Below are 21,108 nucleotides of genomic sequence, written 5' to 3' on the forward strand. Positions count from 1 at the left end.
TTGGCTTCCGATAAAGAAGGGTTTTTTCATTATAGCTCCGGAGCTTTACCAGGAAAAGCGCCACTGCGGCTGCGCAAAAAAGCTGCCAAGAAGTGGGGGTTAAGCCAGTGACATCCAAGTGGAAAGCTGTTGCCCGGTCAAAAGAAAAAAATATATTTGTGCGCGGAGGTACGGAAAACGATTTCACCTAGCTCGATCTATTTTTTGCAGCTAAAACGCAAAATCCAAATTTTATCCTCCGAGCTGTGGCTTCCGAACGGTGCACATGGAAGCACGAAGTTTCCAGCTTTCTGTTAAAAAAAAAACTGAAATTTGAGAAGATCAAATACCAGTTTCCTGTTCCAAGTTGAGCGTCAGTGGCGCAGTATTATCAAGGCGCAGTCCTGGAAAATGGGGCGTGCTCATCGTAGAAGTCGAGGATTCTTTCACTCCCTTCCGCGTGCGAACATAAGGAAGTGCGTCCAAGAATGTATCATTGAGCATAACGATGACCGTACCTTTAGGAATGCTTGTGGCGTCACTGTAGACAGTTTCCTCGAGCTTCTTTCTTCCTATCTCGCTGCTGCTTTCGCCATCTGGGTAAACAAGGTCTACCTTTTACGATCGCATCGGCTCTCAGGCCGCTCCTGCTCTCGGGGACATATTTCATTCGAAGGTGGACAGGGCACTGGATGCCGATTTGAGGGACATCACAGCCGCGGTGTTCAGGTACGTCGACGGCTACCTTGTCTTGATCAGAGTGTCCAGAAGTATCAGGACGACGCTTGACATTTTGAAGATCTTCAAAGCAGTATATCAGGGACTAAAATCCACTTTATAATAGCCAAAAGATGACCGCATCCGGTTTTTGGTTCTCGAGGCTGACGGAGCAACAGGATGTGTGCACCAAAGGCCGGAAAGCCCCTTCTATGTTTCAAGCCAGAGAATTCAAGACTGGTGAAGGACGGGATAGCAATGTCGTGCTTTTCGACAGCTTTGAAAAAGTCGTGCCGCCACCAGCTTGAGGAAGAAAATTATTGGCCAAGTGGTCAGACTTCGAGAAGCGGGGTTTCTGTAAATGTATCCCGCATGGTTGCCATGGTTGAAACTGTAGCGAGAGACAAAAACCTTCGGCTCAGGCCGGTGGGACATCCGGAGGAGCCACGAAAGAAGATCGCGTGCATCGCGTACCTGCACGGCGTCTCACATCAGCTCAAAAAGATAGCAGCGAGACACAACGTGCAATCCGTGTTCTCCGTTGGGCAACGAGGTCGGTAGTGTGTGCTCGGCAGTTAAAAAGGCTATAAAAGCCTACTTCCCAAGAAGATAAAAGAGGATTCACTGTCTCGCATGCCACCAGGTTTACTGCTTGCAGAAAGGTGTTCTGTACAACGTTCCTATGCCCTATGGGAAGAAATATTTATTTATTTCATGCTACCAGCCTTTGTACAAAGTCTCTTGGCAGGAGTTGGTGTTACATAAAATGAACCTTGAAACGAGCAAACTAACAAGGCATTAATATAGAAAAAAATTGATAACATAACGCCAAAAAACAATATACTCGAAGACAAAGCATTACAGAAGAGCGGAAATCTGAGCCAGTTGGTACATGACGAAGAGGAGAACCAGTCAGAAAGGACAAAAAGGACCAGTCGTCGTGGTGTACGTCTCTCTTCTCGTCCTTGTCCTTTTTGGTTGGTTTTCCTCTTCGACAAAGAATTGCACTAGGCAACAATGATAAACAAAAAAAAGAACAAAGTGTGCTGCGCACCTCAAACAATCGAACAGACCCAGACCTTGTACACGAGTGATACGCCCAATGCGCACATTGAAGATTATTACATTCCAGTGATAAACATAGGCACAAAAGGGGGGCGTGTAACGAAAAATCGTCAGTGTCATCATGTGCAGCGGCATTTCAAGAGGCAATATAAACGCGGACGTGCACGCGCAGAAGGAAAATAAGATATCTGTGAGATTTCCCCGGCAAGGTAACGAATGGGGGACAATGCAAGATCAAAAACTGAAAGAAAGAAAAATGCAAAGATAAGAAATTACCAAGTTTGTAGCAAAATACTGGTTCAAGGCATATCTAAAAAAGACTCGAGTGTCGGACAAGCCATAGCATATCGGCTCAGGCTATTCCATTCTCGAAGGGTTCGTGGGAAGAACGAATTCTTGAAACAATCAGTCCTGCAAGCAAATTCTTCAAGCTTCCTAGAATGATGGTTCGTGTTTGGGGTCGAAAGACATGTTCAGTGTAGTGACCTCTGTTTAGATTTAGCTTACCGTGGAAGAGAGAGAGGCATTTTAATGATTACAGGAGAGGTGTGCCTTGTAGTTAAACTGGTATGCTACTCCAGATGAGGGTGAAGGAAGAGGGTGAAAAAGAGAGAAAAGAAGAAAAAATTCATAGGGCCCTCAAGACTGTTTAAGTGCTTTGAAGGCGAAAGCATTAGTGTGTCATCGTGAGCGTCCGACCTCAACGCAGGCTGCGCACTGAGAAATGAAACGCATGACCCGCCTCCGAACGCTGATTCCATAGACGCTGAATCCACCAAGGTCCGAGTGAAACACTCGGACACTCGGTTCGAATACCTGTCGCGGGTTAGCCTCCAGCCTGACTAAGAGACGTATGCTATAGACCGTTTACAACGCGCCGTTCTTCACTTTGGGACCAGGTGGCGCCACAGGCGCGCTCGGAACTGGGCGCCATTAAGGGCCTCGCAAGTCGCATGGAGGAAGAAAAAACTAGGAGCGAGCATGACGTCACAATCTTGAAACCTAGTCATAAAAAATACAGTGGAAAGCATCATGGGAAAAAGGCCCTCACGTGACAAGGCAGCGGTAGCTCTTAGCCGGATTTCGGTTTCGGTTTCGCTCTCTCGTTCTACGAGCAACTGCGCGACCTTCTGCTTGTGTTCACTGACGGCTCCGTGGTGAGCACAAACTGCTCGCTCGCCGCCGCGGCCACCATCCCCGAGCGACGCGTGCGCTGACTGCGGCGCAGTGGAGACATTGGAGCGCTGTGCCGCTTCTGCAGTGCCGCGTCGCGAGATGCTCGCGGCCTACAGGGTGCTGGGAATCACCCCGGACAGTCTCAAAGCGCTCCTGTGGCCGTGCGGCAGTGCGCGCATCCGTGACAGCATGTTGCGAAATGTGAGATGACTCGAATGTTGCGACGGTGAATATTGATGACAGTGAAGACACGGAGACGAATTCTTTGGCAAACAAACAAGGAAAACTGTTATTAACTTTAAGGCACAAATACACAGAGTGGTAGGACGGAACACACAGCACAAACGTCTTTCTTGCTGTCGAAGAGGCCACTGTCTTGTCGAGGGGGCCCGGCCGTTCTTTCCTGGCCAGGCAGTTTCGCTCCCAAACCCGCCTCGCAGGCGCCGCCGATGAAACCCGATCCTGGGCCAGCCACAAGCGCTCAAAACAGGGAGCGTCCCCGCACTGTCCGGTCCCTTTTGGCCCCCCGTCGCGCACACGGGCGTAGGGAAAAACACACACACACAAACGTAAAGGAGGGCACACGGGTGACGAGAAACGCAGGCACTTGTAAATGACGCCGTTCTTGGAAGACGCACTCCCCGTTCCCCAAGAAGAAGAAGAAAAAAAAGGAAGACACAACAACCTCCCGGCCCCAGCAGTGGCAGCGCTACGCACACAGCTCGAGGGATAGAGAAGTACCGGCCGTCGCAATGTGGATCCGTTGAGCTGCTTCACAACACACGCTCGGACATGGTTATCTCTTCCGTGGATCACCTCAACGATCCTCCCCATCTTCCACATTTGTCGCGGCGCCTTTTCCTCGTGGATGAGAACTAAGTCTTCCACTGAGGTCTTTCGAGCCTGCTGTTTGTATCAAGTGTGCGCCGACCGTAGCGTCAAAAGATATTCCTTCCGCCATCGCCTCCAAAATTGCTCCAGCAGTCGCCTATGGTGCATCCATCTTCGTGTCACAGCTTGCGTTGACGAACTGACGTCACTACACGGAGACGGCAGCGACGTCAATCTCTTTCCTGTTAGAAAATGCGCCGGAGTTAGAATTTGAGGATCTTCTGGCGATGCAGAAATGTAGGTTAGGGGGCGGGAGTTAACGATGCTTTCCACCTCCTGCAGTACTGTGGTAAGCTGTTCGAAGGTGAGTCTTGCCTGGCGTAGGATTTTACGGAGACACACCTTCACAGTCCTCACCATTCTTTCCCAGAATCCACCCCACCATGCTGCTCTTTCCACAATGAATTTCCATTTGATGCGTGTCTTTGCACAGTGGTCGTGGAAAGTTCCGTCAAACAAGGGGTCTCTCAACACTGCAATTTCTTTAGAGGCGCTCTGAAAGGTTTTAGCGTTGTCAGTGTATATCACTGATGGCAGTCCTCGTCGGGCGGTAAATCGTCGGAAAGCCAACAAGAACATTTCAGACGATAGGTTGGAGACAAGCTCGATATGAACTGTTCTAGTAACTGCGCAAGTGAAGAGAGCAATGTAAGATTTGGAGACCGTATCCTTGTCCTTAGTGAAGAGAGGCCCGGCGATGTCAATGCCAACCACCTGAAACGGTTCAGAACGGCAAACTCTTTCTGGTGGCAAAGGCGCTGTCGGAGCTTCTCCAGGCTTTGCGCGACCTTTTAGGCAGATGTTGCATTTATTTACAACCCTTTTTACTTGTTGAAATCCTCGTGGGATCCAAAACCTTTCTCTCACTTCTGTGAGGGTGTCACTAGCGCCACCGTGTAAAGTTCGTAAATGAGCGTCTCGAATAACGAGCTCCGTGAACGGATGGCTGGGAGGGAGGAGCATTGGATGCTTCACCTTTTCATTTTCATCAGAGAATTGCAGCCGACCTCCCACTCGTAGCAATTCCTCTGTGTCCAAAATGGGCTGTAGCTTCTGTAAGCTTGATTGAGACTTCACTGGGAGTCCTTGGCCAAGACGGGATATGTCATCTGTGTATGCCTCTTCCTGAACGGCTTTCAACCAGTAGGCTTCGGCCCTTTCTATCTCTTCCGCGGCCAGACAAGAAGCAACTTTGCCTGACGGACTCCGGCAAGCACTTATGAATCTGAAAACCCAGGCAGTTATCCGTAAAACTCGGAAAAAACTACTGTGGTGAGCCAAGTCCAAGATCGGCATGAATGCCCTTACTTGCAACACCTTTACTTCTTTCCTTTTCTCCGAACTTTCCTGAGCCGTTGGGACGTAAATCTCATTTAGAGCTGGCCAGGAATCCTCCGTCTCTGAAAGCCATGACGGTCCAAACCACCATAATCGGCCTCCTTGAAGACTCTGTAGAGTGACTCCGCGTGTCACACGATCTGCGGGGTTCTGTGAACCGGGGCAATGCCTCCATTGGTCTTTTTCCGTGCAGGTTTGAACCTCGGTCACTCTGTTTCTCACAAACTGGTTCCACTGCAAAGGGTTTCCTTTCAACCAGTGAAGGGTTATGCTGGAGTCTGTCCAGAAAATCATTTTCAGCCGGCCGGCATGCATCATTAAGCAGCCTTCCAGAAACTTTGCTATTCTAGCACCTAGCAGTGCACCCATCAGTTCAAGTCGGGGAAGGGTCATAGCTTTCAATGGTGAAACTCTCGCTTTCGCAAAGAGAAGTTTCGTGTGAACGCATCCGCTGCAGTCCTCTAGTCGTAGGTAGGCGCAGGTCCCGTACGCTCGCTGACTGGCGTCGCAGAAGATGTGCAACTGTACAGTCTGCGGCTGAACTACTGGAGCAACACATCGAGGCACGGTCAGTGAACAAAGGTCTATCAGCTTCAACTTCCAGCCTTCCCACTTCCTTGCGATATCACTGGGCAATTTGTCATCCCAACCAATATGTCGTTGCCACAATTCCTGAAATAGTGCTTTGGCTTGTATGGTAAATGGTACGAGCAGCCCAAGGGGATCAAATATTCTGGCGATTGTTTGTAGAACAAGTCTTTTGCAGTTGTTCTCTGACTGTGCAGCCTGCTCGTGGCCCCCCCCCCCCCCCCCGCCACCGAATACGGGCCGGTGTAGTTTCGGCTACTAGGCTTTGTTTCGGTGCAATGCCAGCAGTGGGGATGGGATGGCCGGGACCCATCCTCTGGGGATGAAAACCCCCAATGGGAGTGGCAGCGACTCCCAGACGACTGTGAGGGCCAGTCGTGCACGTGAGGTCCGATGCCTGAGCGGAGGCAGGCCTGGGTTTATACTCAGGTTGGACCCACGAAATCCGGCCCGGAAGGCATGTCAAAACGCCAAAAGGTTTTCAAATACATGCTACCTTCCTTCCTCTGCGCGCGGGGGCGTGCAAGTCTGGCTACCGACGCGTCGGTTTCTGGTTACGGAGAAACCAGGTCCGCGCGGGGGTTCATAGTGGCCAGGCTCTGAGGAACCGCCGCCCCGGGGAAGCGGCCTTACGGCCGGCCGCAGGCTTAACCGCCTGCGGGATGCCGGGGGATGAGGGCTTAGTACTGCCTCGTAAGAGTCTGGCGAAAACCGAAGATGTGTGGAGTACCGGTGGAGTAGGCCCGGGTCATCTCATCCTAAGCCACGTTCTTGGTTAGTGGCCCGGTCGCCCAGCCTTGAACACTCTCTCCTCAGTAGGAGAAGAGTAAGCTAGGAGAGGAAATAAGTGCATGGATGGTTGGAGGAAGCACAGATGGACCCCCCGGAGCGACCAGTTCTGAGGCCGCGAGGCCGTTGACGTTCTGGACCTCCACTGGCTCGGGACTATCACACATACTTCCGGTGTCCGAAAAACCGCGAAAAACCTTCGACGGCTAGTAGCCGGCAGGTGGGAAAGGCCTTCTAGTGTGCGATGAGGAGCCCCAGGTAGCTACTGACCCCGTGTTAGGTTTTCCTGTCTCCGACGGTCGGAGCCCGTTGCGTATGGTGGGTGGTCGGGCATCCCGTGAGTGGGGCCGCACCATTGGGCAATCTCGATGCTCTCCCTGCCCTGGCCAGGCGGGCCAGTAATGGAGTCGAGATAATTGAAGGATCAGAGCAAAAAACTCGCTGTCCCCATTCCCTTCCCACGTCCCATTTTCCTTTCCGCTACTTCCCAGGGGAGGTCAGGGGAGCCTCCTCGGGCCCGCTCTCTCGGCTGTGGGTCGCTAATGTAGCATTTTCCCTATTATTTTATTTTTCCACCCACGGGTGGTCAAATTACAACTTGCCTACGGGCCGCCTCTTTTATTTTACAATTGGGTTAAGCCTGTTGTGTGTAGACGGTGCAGGCAGGGGCCTATTATTTTTATTTCCTTTTCGGTTGCCCCAACCTATTCAATGTCCAAGACGCTTGAGAGAGACTTGGTGGCCACAGTGATTGTGTCGTTTACAGGATTCCAAAGAAGCCCAAGAATTTTTACTGTTCCAGATGAGTCATTCAGTGCCTCTTGTGACGCAAATAGATCTTGCAAGCGCCTAGAGTTCGACGACCACTTTCGCAGACTCATTCCGCAAGCTCCAAGTATATCGTTTGCCTGCGCGAAAATCTCCTCCGCCTCCTGTTCATTGTCTGCCCCAACCAACAGGTCGTCGACGTAGAATGACTCCGCCAGAAGCGCAGCTACCTTTTGTTTCGGCTTCTCAACTTTCTTAAGGTGATATTGCAGAGTTGCATTTAGCAGGAAAGGGCTAGCCTTGGTGCCGAACGGCACACGCCTCATTCGCCACTCTTCTACTTCAGGATCAGGTTCCTCGTTTGTCGGCAAGCCCCTAAACCAGAGAAAACGGAGGGAGTCTCTGTCCTCTTCTCGGACACTGATTTGCAAAAATGCCCTTTCAATGTCAGCTGTCAAAGCGATAGGATGCAGTCGAAAACGGATCAGCAGCTTGACCAGATCGGCAAGAAGACAGGGCCCTTTCTCCAAATGTTCGTTCAGGGAGGAAGACTCTTTCTCATGTGAGGAGGCGTCAAAGAATATGCGTAGCTTTGTCGTTCTTGAGTCGCTGCGTAAAACAGCGTGGTGTGGCATGTAATAAACCAGATCAGTGGCTCGTTCGTCAGGTGTTACACGCTCGGCGTAGCCCATATCTATGTAGCTCCGCATTGTACTTTCGTAGTCCGCGCCGAATTCCGGAGTGCGCTGAATTCTTTTCCCTAGGCTATTCAGTCGCTTTAGTGCCTGGGAGCGGTTGTCACAGAGATGTCCACTGTTTTCTTTCCAAGGAAGAGCAACTTCATAGCGGCCGTTCCTCATACTGATGTTTCTTTCAAACTGATGAACAATCGCTTCCGCTTCCTCATTCGGCCCTCCGGAGTGGTCTATAATGCCAATGCTTTCCAGATCCCAGAAGCCTTTTACAAGTCTTTCAGTGCTTTCAAGGACTGTGCTTACCCTCAAGACACAAAGGTTGGCTGAATTGTCAACTGAGGTATGCACTGATATCGGACCCTGAAACATCCAACCGAAGACGGACCCCAGGGCAACCAAGTCAGCGTTTTGCTGGGAACGTTGAATTTCGCCCGTCATAAATTTCCACAGGTGTTCAGCACCAATGAGAAGTCCAATTCCGGGTACCGCTGGCATGCCTGGCAACAAAAGCTTGTCCGCTATGGGCCGTCCTGTCTCTTCTATTGCTCTGACAAAGTCGTTTTCGACAGGCACCTGAACTATGTCGTTGCAGATGAAAGGAACCTCAATGGCCTCTGTAATGTATTCCTTGTCATCGTACTGGCTGCGAAGACGCACTTCGACAAGACGCCGTTTTTCTGTTGCTGATGTGGCTGTCCCGAACGTACTCAGCTGTAGAGCGGTCTTTCCACTTTCTTTGAGGCCTAGAAATTTAGAGATGTCCTCACGGATAAAAGTGCGATTACTGCCCCCATCCACGATGCCTAGAATGTAACCGCGCCGACCTTCTCCAATAGCCCAAATCCGGCAGGTTTGAAGAAGAATTTCATTGTTGAGGGAATTACGGCTGCTTGCATGCAAGCTGCTAATATCCAATCTTGGAGTCTCCTCTAGTTTTTTGGGTTTCCAGTTTGGGTCGCATACTGATAGCACATGTCTACCGCTACACTTTCCGCATTTCAGTCGGCGGCGGCAATCTTTCGAACGATGTCCTCTCAAAGTACATCGGAAGCAGCGGTTGTCATTTTTCAGTCTTCGCAATCTTTCTTCCCGAGTTATTTCACTGTCGCAATCCGCTGCGTTGTGAGTAAGTGAGCCGCAGAAAAAGCACTGTTCCCTCACTTGCGAAGTTGCGTGCAGTACAGCAGATGTCGGAGGGAGAGACGACTGTTTTCTTTCGCTTTCCTGTCTGCTTCGCTTGTTTTCTCTAGTACTGCCAATTCCGATCTTTTCTCTGCTTTCAACTTCGACTGTCAAAAATTTCAGAAGTTTCTCCAGCTCACCGTCTGTAGGGCCCGTGGCAGATGTAGCCTCACCATTCTGAGCGTCGCTAGGCGAATGTGACAAGTCCGGAGTATTGGCCAGCCGTTTATAATAGTCAACGACGATGCTGGCAGGTAGGGCATTCAGGAGAATGTCTGTCATCATGGTAGAGTAGGTGGTTGAGCTCACCTTAAGTCCATTCAGTCCGCGCACATGGCATTGAACGTGATCCAGGAGCTTCCGCAGGTCTCGCACGTCGTCCGATGATGGCACGGACGGTAGGGATCTCAGCTGGGCGAGGTGCTCCTGGATAATCTGTCGGGTGTCGCCAAAGCGCTTGGACAGAATGGTCACTGCATCGTCGTAGCATTCTCCTGTCGCCTGTAATCCGGCTATCGATGATGCCGCCGCTCCGCTCAGAAGGCTCCTCAAATAGTGAAACTTTTCGCCCTTGGTGAGGTTTCCATTCTCGTCAACGGCTTCTCTGAACTGCTCCCAAAAGCCACGCCACTGTCGAAGCTCACCGTTGAATGTCTGTAGCTGAAGGTTGGGCAGCTTGACTGCACTGCGGTGAGTGGCTTCACCGCCGCCATGTTGGCTTACCCGCTGTGGCTCTGCCGTCGCTGTAGTCAATAGGCGCGGAGCTCTCAGCAGTTCGGCTTCTTTGGCTTTGAGCTGTCCAAGCATGCCCCTGGCTGCATCCTCATACCGCATGACAGTCTCAAACTCGGAAGCGAAGTCTTCATCCGCAACGGCTGCCTCCAATTCGGCGTTCAACTTGAGCAGTTCGTCGTTGTTGGCCGCAAGTCGTTCAATGAGCGAGCACAGCGTTCCGGTATCTGTCGTTGCCAGAGCTGCCTTGGCCTCGTTGATGAGCTTGGTGTTTTGCTGGCGACGCGCTGTTCTCTTTTCTTTCGTCCTCTGCATGCTTGCGTCGAATAGGGACCGTGGCGTCACTCACTTTTTCCGTTACCGTCGCAGCCTGGTTCCAGCTTTCCGAGATTCTCCGAGTCCTGGAGATCGCAGTTCCCGGGTTTCGGCACCATGTGTTGCGAAATGTGAGATGACTCGAATGTTGCGACGGTGAATATTGATGACAGTGAAGACACGGAGACGAATTCTTTGGCAAACAAACAAGGAAAACTGTTATTAACTTTAAGGCACAAATACACAGAGTGGTAGGACGGAACACACAGCACAAACGTCTTTCTTTCTTGCTGTCGAAGAGGCCACTGTCTTGTCGAGGGGGCCCGGCCGTTCTTTCCTGGCCAGGCAGTTTCGCTCCCAAACCCGCCTCGCAGGCGCCGCCGATGAAACCCGATCCTGGGCCAGCCACAAGCGCTCAAAACAGGGAGCGTCCCCGCACTGTCCGGTCCCCTTTGGCCCCCCGTCGCGCACACGGGCGTAGGGAAAAACACACACACACAAACGTAAAGGAGGGCACACGGGTGACGAGAAACGCAGGCACTTGTAAATGACGCCGTTCTTGGAAGACGCACTCCCCGTTCCCCAAGAAGAAGAAAAAAAAAAGGAAGACACAACACAGCACAATGGTGAGCCTCTGTGCGTTCATCGAGCAGGCGGAATTGACTTCCCGCTTGCTCTTCGCCAGGTAGTGCACGCGTGACACGAACGCTACGTGGGTGCTACCTCGAACGGTATACGCGGCCGGGCGCCCCACCCCGGCCGCTAGTGCAGTGTGCCGCGCGCGCGATTAGTCCGAGACAGGACGCTACGTGCGCGCGGCTTGTAATACATGCAGTTTACTTCTTTTTGAAAGTGATTGTGCGTTGTGGCCGGGAGGCCCCGCGCAGGGGCAGACGTAAAGCCGCCGGCACTCTCTCGTCAGCGAGAGAGAGAGAAATACTTCACTGCTGCATTTCACGACGGAACCGCGTATGTGCGCGAGCTTATTCGGCGCGACTTGTGCTTTGAGAATAGCGGAGAACGGCGGGCCCATGGGCGGGCCGAAGTCCGCCTGCCCGAGAAATAGAATCTGGCGCAGCGCGCCGGAGCGCTCGAACACGTCCGTCCGCCGTGAGCGCTCTGGAAGCCACTGCGCCCTTTTTTAGAGGCTCGTTTTCTTCGCCTACTCTCGAGTTCTTCGCTTATAGCATGCGCTGAAATAAACGCTCCGTATGTGTGTATAACGACGAAAGGAATTCCTCTCCATTCTCTTTATGAACCGCAGTTGAACAGTGACGAGGTCGCGGCCGCACCCTTTGATGAAAAGTTTACCTGCAGTTTTCTACAGTGAACCCAAAAACTCAAGAGTGTAATCAACAGAAGTGTTGAGACGCGGAGCCTTCAGACAACCTCTGTTCGCATTCCGCCAAAGCTGCAAGACAGGCGCTGCGCTGCTGCGCTACATCGGAGCACGGACGTTGACTAAAAAGCACCGCTGGTTGGAAGTCTGGTAACTGTGGAGGAGGGCCTATTTCCCAAGAGTCAGTGCGCAAAAAGGCCCTCGGCAGCGGCGTCAGAGGAGGATGGCTTGTAGAGGCTGAGCACACTCTCTCCTAGTTTTTTTTCCTCCATGGCAAGTCGCCAGTGTGAACGCAGCAGGATACACGTATCGCGATTGGCTGCCGAATATGTTCTTTCTACGAAGATGCGTAAAGGCAGAGGAAATGCAAGCTGTGATGTGGATTGCAAGAACTGCGAGAGGTAAAGGCAGTGGCATCACGACGGGTGTACTGGGGGTGCGGTCCGCACCACGGGGGGTGCGGTCCGCACCGGGTGCAGAGTTCAGGAGGATGCAGCTGCAGCTTAGAAGCCGGGCGGGGTCGCGCAGTGCATTTCTTAATTGTGAATGAGTTCAGCGTTTACATTCCGAAACTCACAGCCTTCTCCGGCTAGTTGTCTGAAAGCGCACTTCAAGCCGAAATATATCTTGGCTACGGAGACACCTGGAAGCGGCATGCATTGACTAGATGAGGCCAAACATTGGTCAGCATTGCACTTCTCAATCATCCCTCAGTTGGATTTTTTCATCTTGGACAACATTTACACGGGGCGTTGACATATTTCTCAGGATATCCTTGCTGGTGCGTCATGAGAAGCTCGGGGGTTCAAATTTGCAACCTATCAAAAACTACTTGGCGTCTACTATGGAAATGTCAAGATTCTCATGCCTTGCAGTCTTATCTGTTGAGCAAGGTAACAAAAAGCATCGAAGCTTAAAAAATGGCCAGCAGCTGTGCAGCCCTCACGATGAGAAAAAATTTGCTCCATACAAGCTCAGATCTGAGTGTGTGAATTCGTTCATGTGCCAGTAAAGTGCCATGCTGCAAAAGGCATTTGCATCAGTTGATTATTGGTTTCTTTCTAGTTATCCATGCAGATATCAATTCAGTGGTAGTGGTACTGTATATCTTAAAACAGTCCTTGGCCTGCGGCCATTTCAACTCTTCTTAGCGTTTCCTACTCATAACGTTGCCAATTTTTTTTTTAAATGCTCACACAACATTTACAAATCTTTTCGCGCTGTCAATCTCCACAGATATGTCAGCCATGTCTTCAAAACACTGTTGCGTTTGTCTTTTAGTTGCTGAGGCTTTGTTGAAAAAGCAAATTTCAGAGGTTTTGTTCTTCTGGCCCTGCTAACATGAACGTGCAAATATATTCACCAAGTGGGTTTTTCTTGCAATTGATTAAATTGTCTGTCGTATGGCATAGAACGAGCGCAACACAGCAGCAAGGAACGGTGATAGCGCCGTGCACTGCGAGAGAAGGGGGAGAAAGGGGGGGGGGGGGTGATATGTTGGACACTGCACCAGGTATAGCTGACTCTATTGATGCAACTGGTTAAAAGTGTCGTATGAGATCGTTTGCGAGCTTCACGGCCCCGAACTACACAAGGACGTACGGCCCCTCTTCGCTCTAGTTCGCCGTGCACCCTTTCCGAACAGGCGAACGCAACAAACACGTCCACCAGCGCTAGACAGCTAATCTAGAAAGAAAGGTTTCGGTCTTGGAAAGTCTGCGAGGGTAAGCGTACAACATAGCCGCATGAAAAAGGTGTTCCGCCGCCGAAACCGTGACGGCGTGCTGTCAATTGCTGCCGGTAGCGTCTGCGTGTGTAGCGAGACCGCATTGCTCATAGGTTAAGGTGTGGGGGGAGATTAGTAACAGAAGCGTCCGAGGCCGAATCAGGAAAGGTAAAGAAGGACGATTCGCGTTCCTGCATTACGTTACTGTATATTATACAGTGTACAGCCGTACGAGCGGACAACGCTTCCCGTCAGTCCGTGTATTACATTCCGCCTTGGTGCTACAGTTGAACTTCGCTCCATATTAGGGGACCATATGTTCGGAATAAAGCATCGGCGTTACGGCTGCTGTGCTGGCTGGTTGTCCCTTCCTCGCGGTCCATGCGAGACAGTCGCTAAAAGTGACCTCGCAGGCCAGCGCCTACAGTGAAGTTCATTACTTACCACCAGCGAGACATCGAGCGCGCAGAGCGTACCACTATTTTTTGTGAGGCTGACGCAATTGCGAACTTAATGTAGCTAAACGCGTTGCCCTGCTCGCGCTATTACAATTATATAGAGGACTCCTCCGAAAAATTTCCACACCAGCTAGTGAAGGATGCTTGATGCATGGAGTTTTCTGTGCTTAACCAATTTTTAATAAATGTTTAAAAAATGTTTGTTTAACCCTCCCGAGAAACATGCACCCGGCATATCACGATGGACGTAGAAAGGCCAGAGCCACGGCCATTCAAAAAGCCTACTACCATCAAAAGGGATGCTGCGGATCGAGCGAACAGACTTGCCGCAGTATCAGTAGTAAACGACCACATGGAAACCGTAGACGGAGCCACGGTCAGAAGCGGATTGTTGGTGCCATATTTTTCTTTTTGATATGTGATAGCATTCGAGTTGTTACACCGAAACCCCGCCAATGTCCAGTTTAATGAAATTCGCTGATCGGTCGAGAGAAGTCACGTGACCTTGTGATGCCATCACAACCTGCCCCCCCGGGTTGCGAGCAACTTAGTTTCCAGACAGCAAGCTGGGTAGAAAATCGAAATCAGCAACAAGAAAAAAAATGTGATATATGCATAGAATAGCGTCACAGCATGGCGGTTACCTGCAACCGCCGCTAACAGTCTGAATATGGTGGTTGATGAACCAACATTTGCAAAGAAACTGGCGCGCACACACACAAGCTGCGACTAATGTGAAGTATAATTCTATCGCATTCCACCATTAACCTTAAAGGGGAAGTGAAATAGTTTTCTGCGAATTGGTTTGTCTTCAAGAAATCGAATCTATGCAATTTCTAGGTAAAACATGCCAAGTAGTTTTGCGCTAGCTTTTAAAATAGTGACGTAATCACCCATTAAAACCGCAACTATAGTCAGACTTCTCCTCAATGCGTCAAAGAAGTGCAGAAAAACTCGTCATGACGTCACTGTTGCCAAAATTTCAGGCGTCCGCTGCCTTCATCGAAGAGCTGCCGTGTGTTTTCCAATACTGCCAACAATGCTTCGGGGCTACACCTTCGGCGGCGATGGTTTACTTCCTTGAAACAACCGTTTCTTCGGTGAAAACGCAGTGCCACCCTATGTGACGTCATCATAGCGGCCTCTGCCTGCCCATTGATGCGCACTGCAGAGAAGCTGAATGCCAATGCGGCTTTATTCTGCGATTATGCCACAATTTCAAACCCTAGCTCAAAAATACTCCGCATGCTTTACTTGCAAGTTTCACGTATTCGACCCGTTTAAACTCGTCAAATTCTAAAACCTCTCCATTTGCCCTTTAAGCAATCGAACAGTTTTTTTTACTCTTTTTTGTTCTTCTATACATGGCGTCTACTTCTATATTTTATTGTATTTTTATAATTACCTGTTTGTGAACAGTTTTGTTTTTCCTTATTCGACTCCCCCTCGTAATACTCTTCCGAGCTCTTAGGGTACATAAATAAATAAAGAAAAATAAGGCCACTGCAGTTGACGAATTTTGACAGAGCGAATTAATGATGACGCTTGAGTGCCCTTCGAGCTCTGCGTGGTGTTATGTAGTTGAAAATAGCTGCCTTCATTAACCTCATGTTTAACATACTTGAACAAACATTTTGAATATTGGAAAATTGTAAGATACTGTAGCGGAAATATGGAAGGTAATAGTCCATTCTTCCAATGTGTAGCAAAATCTTTCTTTTAAAGTTTTTACATAGCTCACATCGGGCAGTTAAGACTGCCATAGAAAGCCATAGGGGAGCGCTTTTGACGATAGCAAAAACGTTAATAGCAACAAAAAAAAATACAAGCCTTCCAACGGGAAATCTGAGGGTATATTGATTGTTATAGTGAAATCTTACAATATATGAAAAAAAAAATAAGTGCATAAACTCTTTCACTTTCGAAAATGCTTTTGTACAGAATTGTTGGGTATGGGCTGCCTTTGGCTGCGTGCTCTCTCTCAGCTACTGTGCTTTTTACACGTAATAAGTGAGGCAAAAATGCGAGAACCAACATGTGGGACATGGCAGTCTGTACACGAAAGGCATCGAAAAATAATGCACCACCCTTCTCTTTCTTCTTCCTTTATATATCATTTCTACCACCTCCACCCCCTTGAGCAGTCAATCTGTACGCCCCTGCTGGTGGCAATTGCTGGTGGCTGCTGGTGGCAATTGCTGGTGGCAATTGCTGGTGCTGGTGGTACTGGTGGTGCTGGTGGCTGGTGGTGACGTATGTACAATCCCGCTCGCCTCGCTCTTCGCGTGGTGGCGTTAAGTTGGCAGGAAATTGCAGCCGTTGCTAGCTGCACGATTACTAAAGGCCGCAATGGAGGTATTATTTCAGGTTTTCCTGCCGAAGTCACCAAAAGCAGGTTTGCACACGGTTTATATTGCAAGCTTGAAAATGACAACGATATAGAATCTCCCCCGGGAGATCTACGTGCAAGCTGCCCAGCATATTCGCGCACTCCGAAAGCCGTTGTTTGACTCTGGCAAACCCGAATTTGTAGCTCGCTTTTTGGTGAAACTAACATAAACTATCTATCCGCCACAGTCCACAATACTGTCACGTGGTGGCGGCAACACGCATAAAAGCACACGAAGGCTTCGATTATGAACTGTTCTATGGGCTAACTTGTCTCCACAAACAGAAAACAACTCGGCAGTGACGACACCGCTAAGTACAGTTGATGGTTACCGGGTTTGAAGTGCCCGTCACTGTCGACTGCGCTCAGTTTAAGGGCACAGGGTATAGCCCCATTCTTCCCATGTATTATATGGCATACATGTATTTAAGACCCTTTTCCTCAGCAACTACTGCACGAAGCTCTATCGGGTAGGCTTTATTTTATTAATGCGAAGTATTGCTATTCCCATTACAAGAAAATCCGGCAGCGTGTCCTTTTTCAAAGTATATGGTAGAGAAAATCCCAGCGATGGCAACAAAAAACGGTGACGTCATCAAGCGGCTGTCCTATACATATCGTTCCTATACATGTCGTTCGTCTATATATACTCCCAACTGGCCGAACTCCATGTGGCGCCATTTACGTATACACAATTACATTCGTGCCAAAATTATGACGCAACTGTTGGTCGTACAGTCTTCCGGGTGGTTTCATACACATAGACTCGTAGAAAAGAACTTTTCTGCATGTACAAACATTATGCGCAAACAATGCACTCAGGGATATAGTAATGCTTTCGCAATCCCACATGTAATCAGCCTGAATTGTCTTTGCCAAATTTTCTTCCATTTTGCCCTTTTTTAAAACAACTCGAACTGTTACTTTGCAGAAAATATTCACATTTCTACCAATATTTCTCTGAAACAATAACGATACCAGACAGTTGACGGACAAGAAGAATGGTGGACACAGTACGAGCACTGACTCACACAAAGGCTTTATTCACAAAGCCTAGCGTTTATAAAGGAAGAAACGAAAGCATGGAGCATGTTGTTTACCACGATCATGTTCCGTGCTTTCGTTGCTTCCCTTATAAACGTCAGGCTTTGGGCATAAAGCACTAGTTGTGAGTAAACGTTCGTCCTGTGTCCACCTTTCTTCTTGGCCGTCGTCTGTTTGCGCTGTTTTTAGTATCATGAGGTCATACTAACTCGCCCAACTCAGCGTTTTGCTAAGTAACCCTCTTACGTGTTTTTCTTGGAATACAAGTCTTCTAGAAAAAAAAAACTACAACTTAGATGTTGAACTTTCTAGTTCAGTGCCTTTGCACCTCTGTGTAGATAACGCTGAAAAAAAAAAAAGATTCAGCCTTCTATTTATTGTAGTTTGTTTAATGATGGAAAAGAAAGAAAGATGGTCCTCTATGGCGTATAACGGCAGCCTCGGTGTTAAATACAGGGTCACAAGTTCGCAAGCACAAGCTTGTGGCGTGGTGCAATAAATGACAATTAACAGGGCAGTTGCCGACATGACTGTTGACTTAAGATCATACTAAAACCGGCGAAGCCACTATGAGTAGCTCGCCTCTATACTAAAAGGTGAATACACTGCTGTACACTATAGGGCAGTGTGTTGTGGCATAATTCAGGACTCAATGGCTCCAGTAGTGGAACGGCTCAGTTGGTTTTGGGCTGAAATTGTTCAGCTATGAATATGCCCCCTTTCTTGCATGCAAAGCATGCAAGACGGGGACTTCCTACGAGTATGAACAACCTTATGAGTTTAGAATGCATTGCAAGCCTCTTGTTAGTGCTGAATTTGGTCATATTTGTCGAACTCAAGCGGTGTTATGAGCCCACTCTTGAAGCAGCGGCCTGAAGTATTACCCCTTTGGATCGACAAACCGACGGGAGAGTATTTTTTTTTTTCCTTAAGACTGCCGATTTTCGCCTTTGGTTTACTTTCTTGCAAAGCTCGCGCAACCTGTTCGGTGAAAACCAGCCCGACTTCCGCTTTCTTCCCTTTCTCTTTACGTTTTGGTGTGTGGGGGGGAGGGGGGGGGGAGGAAACATAGGCTCAGGAGAACAAAAAATGCACCGGAAAGTTGAAAAAATGGCTGGTTACTCCATTTGGGGAGTTAAAACTGAAATTAAGTTTAGAAAAGAGCAATATGGCACAAAGCGCCAACACGAGACCGCCACGGACCGTTGGCAGAGAAGGCCCGAAAACGTTCCGCGGCGCGCTTTTGCAGCCTTTAGCGTCCATGACGATGGGTTCAGTTTCAGCGGATCTCGCTTTTTCGCTGTAGTAAATTATACATCCCACGTTGTGCTCTTGGAAATGAAGTAAACATGTAGTTGCGAAAAATACGCTCTCGAAAGGTGCAAAGTTGTTCCTTCATTTTCTTCTTTTTTTTTTTTTTTCACCAGATCTCAGCGGCAGGGAACGCGCGGCACAGCTAGTGATAAATGGGCCTGTGGTGCGTGCCGACTCTGAGCTAGGGGACTATTCGAAAAGAAGTCACCTCGAATTGTGCTCTCAACAGGACCTTCTCAAGTGCGCACACATCTGTCGTGTCTTGCCTTCATGAAGACCTTGAAGTTCAAGTGTATGCTGAAAGCTGTTGCGGGGCACAGTGAAAGAGAAGGGAAAGAGGAAATAGGAGCAGTGCGTGAGCGTCCACTAGTGCGCAGTGTGTAGCAGCTTGGTTCCCGGGTCGTCAGGTGAAACATGCGTCGTCCAACCACTCACCGTGCACGCTATGCCCAGGCGGATTTATGGGCGTATCTCGGAGCGAGCTGTAGGAGGTTGCAGCCCCAACATGTATAAAATGCATTTCTCGAACTGCGTTCGTTGAAAACATGCACTGCAGCCTTCTGTGGAATACTGCCCGGTCACGGTTGGGTAGCCACCCACTTTTCCCCGCCCTCTCTCGGTACCTTGTTTCTAGGATGCCGTTGAGGTTTTTTGTTCGATGCTCTTGGCGGAAAAAAGGACGGCTGTTTGTAAAACGAAGCATTATGCCACCTTATTCAACGACACTAACTCCTATGTTTTCCTTGGACTAGGAGCAGCGAAGATAGTTGTTTCGGTCAAATGTTTAGGGGAATCCCCCAAGGTGGAGTAAATTTGTAATAAGGGAGTAATTACTCATTGGCATCCACCCGAGCGCAGCCATACGGCTACAAAGGAAAGCTATACAGCTTTCTCAGAAACTTCGTAGTTAAAGAAAAATTCTTCCTGGTCCGGGGTTCGAACCCGGGACCACCGCTTCACCGGAGCAGTCGCTCTACCAACTGAGCAAACCGGGACGGCAAGCTTATGGTAGGGCGAGAGCGAATTGATCAATAACTCGAAGTGGGAATAGTGTTGGTCAAATGTTTAGGGGAATCCCCCAAGGTGGAGTAAATTTGTAACAAGGGATTAATTACTCATTGGCATCCACCCAAGCGCAGCCATACGGCTACAAAAGAAAGCTATACAGCTTTCTCAGAAACTTCGTAGTTAAAGAAAAATTCGTCCTGGTCCGGGGTTCGAACCCGGGACCCCCGCTTCACCGGAGCAGTCGCTCTACCAACTGAGCTTGCCGTCCCGCGTGCAAGCTCGAAAGACATGCAACAGCGAAGCAGGGAGAAATTTCAAACAAGTTTTCCTCCTTCAGGGCCGCACTAGCCCCCAGTGGTTAGAAAAAAGTTCACAAGCGCACATTCACACGACCTCTTGCCCACGTGCACGTGCTGGCATGCACGTGCTTGTAGTGTCCACGTTTTTCTCTTCGAGAAAGAGGCTCGTCGCGTGCGTAAGGTAAATTGAATTAAAAACAAATGCTTGCACCGAGGCGCGATAACAGGCCACGATTCTGAGCAGACATGTCGTACACGACACGCCATTACTTGGTTGTTACAAGTTTGGCGTTGGTAGTGGTGGGCTCTGGATAATTTCGACCATCCAAAGTTCTTTATCGTGAGCTCAAATCGCACAGTATGCATCACATCAAAACATTCAACAGCACGCATGCATTCCTACAGTAGGGTGGCCTAGGCATAGCACGGAAAAACCGCTAAATTTGATTAGTGCCATATCTGCATAGAATAGCGTCTGAGACACTCAATGAAATAACACGGCTGTTAAACTATCTGAAACCTATTCCAGAATTAGAGGGATAGCGAGATGTAGAATACATTTTCAGAAACACCAAGTCCGGAGTCCTATACTATCACCTCTCGCCCAGCAAGACGTTGAGCTGTGCTCTCCCCCCCAACATTGTACCGAAATGGAAAAGGGAGCATATGCTCTCGGTAATTTTTCTATGAAGGCATACAAGCCTGTTTCGTTCATTTTCTTCGTTCTTATTCTGTGTAATCAGCATAGCGAGTCCCAAATGCTGCCTTGACAGACATAATTTTTGAATAAATCTTGCACTAGATACAATACAACACAACACAACACAACACAACACAACACAACACAACACAACACAACACAACACAACACAACACAACACAACACAACACAACACAACACAACACAACACAACACAACACAACACAACACAACACAACACAACACAACACAACACAACACAACACAACACAATACAATACAATACAATACAATACAATACAATACAATACAATACAATACAATACAATACAATACAATGCAATGCAATGCAATTTGATTCTGCGAGAGGTATATGTGTTATCTGAACCCGCGGAAGCGTCGAACACTTGTTGGCGGGGCATATGGTTGTTCGATGCCGCTGTTGGCACCCTAGGTCAGGGTAGATAACTGTGACTAACAGTGACTCTTTCTCCAAAAACGTAGAGGCAGAATCGAAGAAAACATTAAGAAAAACACCACTGAGAACAATGAACCAGATGGGATGCACAATATAAAACCATAAACACTGGTGAGTG

The 21,108-nt window shown here is 49.0% G+C and overlaps 2 protein-coding genes across 2 annotated transcripts in view; one reads left to right on the plus strand and one right to left on the minus strand.

Moving 5' to 3' along the window:
* Positions 1–662: 662 nt before the first annotated feature.
* The window catches only part of LOC149353210 (heme-binding protein 2-like), a 31,608-nt gene continuing 11,162 nt past the window's right edge, over positions 663–21,108 (plus strand). Inside the window, exon 1 of the mRNA XM_089577298.1 lies at positions 663–708. The gene's annotated coding sequence lies outside the window, so the exon portion shown is untranslated. The remainder of the gene's footprint in view (positions 709–21,108) is intronic.
* On the minus strand, positions 7,248–10,235 carry LOC149353211 (uncharacterized). The gene is made up of 2 exons (XM_089575764.1): positions 9,329–10,235; positions 7,248–8,809 (listed from the first exon to the last, which is right to left on the minus strand). Exons 1-2 carry the CDS (start codon positions 10,233–10,235, stop codon positions 7,248–7,250), a joined length of 2,469 nt encoding a protein of 822 aa, XP_089431890.1.

Source organism: Amblyomma mixtum, chromosome 3, assembly GCF_055824585.1.
Source record: "Amblyomma mixtum isolate Tamu chromosome 3, ASM5582458v1, whole genome shotgun sequence".
NCBI classification, from domain to species: Eukaryota; Metazoa; Arthropoda; class Arachnida; order Ixodida; family Ixodidae; genus Amblyomma; species Amblyomma mixtum.

What these genes read in the sequence shown, in the direction of transcription:
- LOC149353211 (XM_089575764.1), bottom strand. Translation starts at nt 10,235, where the DNA reads ATGCAGAGGACGAAAGAAAAGAGAACAGCGCGTCGCCAGCAAAACACC. An exon ending in TGCCACGGGCCCTACAGACG is followed by an intron (nt 8,810 to 9,328) that starts GTGAGCTGGAGA and finishes GTTACATTCTAG; the next exon opens with GCATCGTGGATGGGGGCAGT.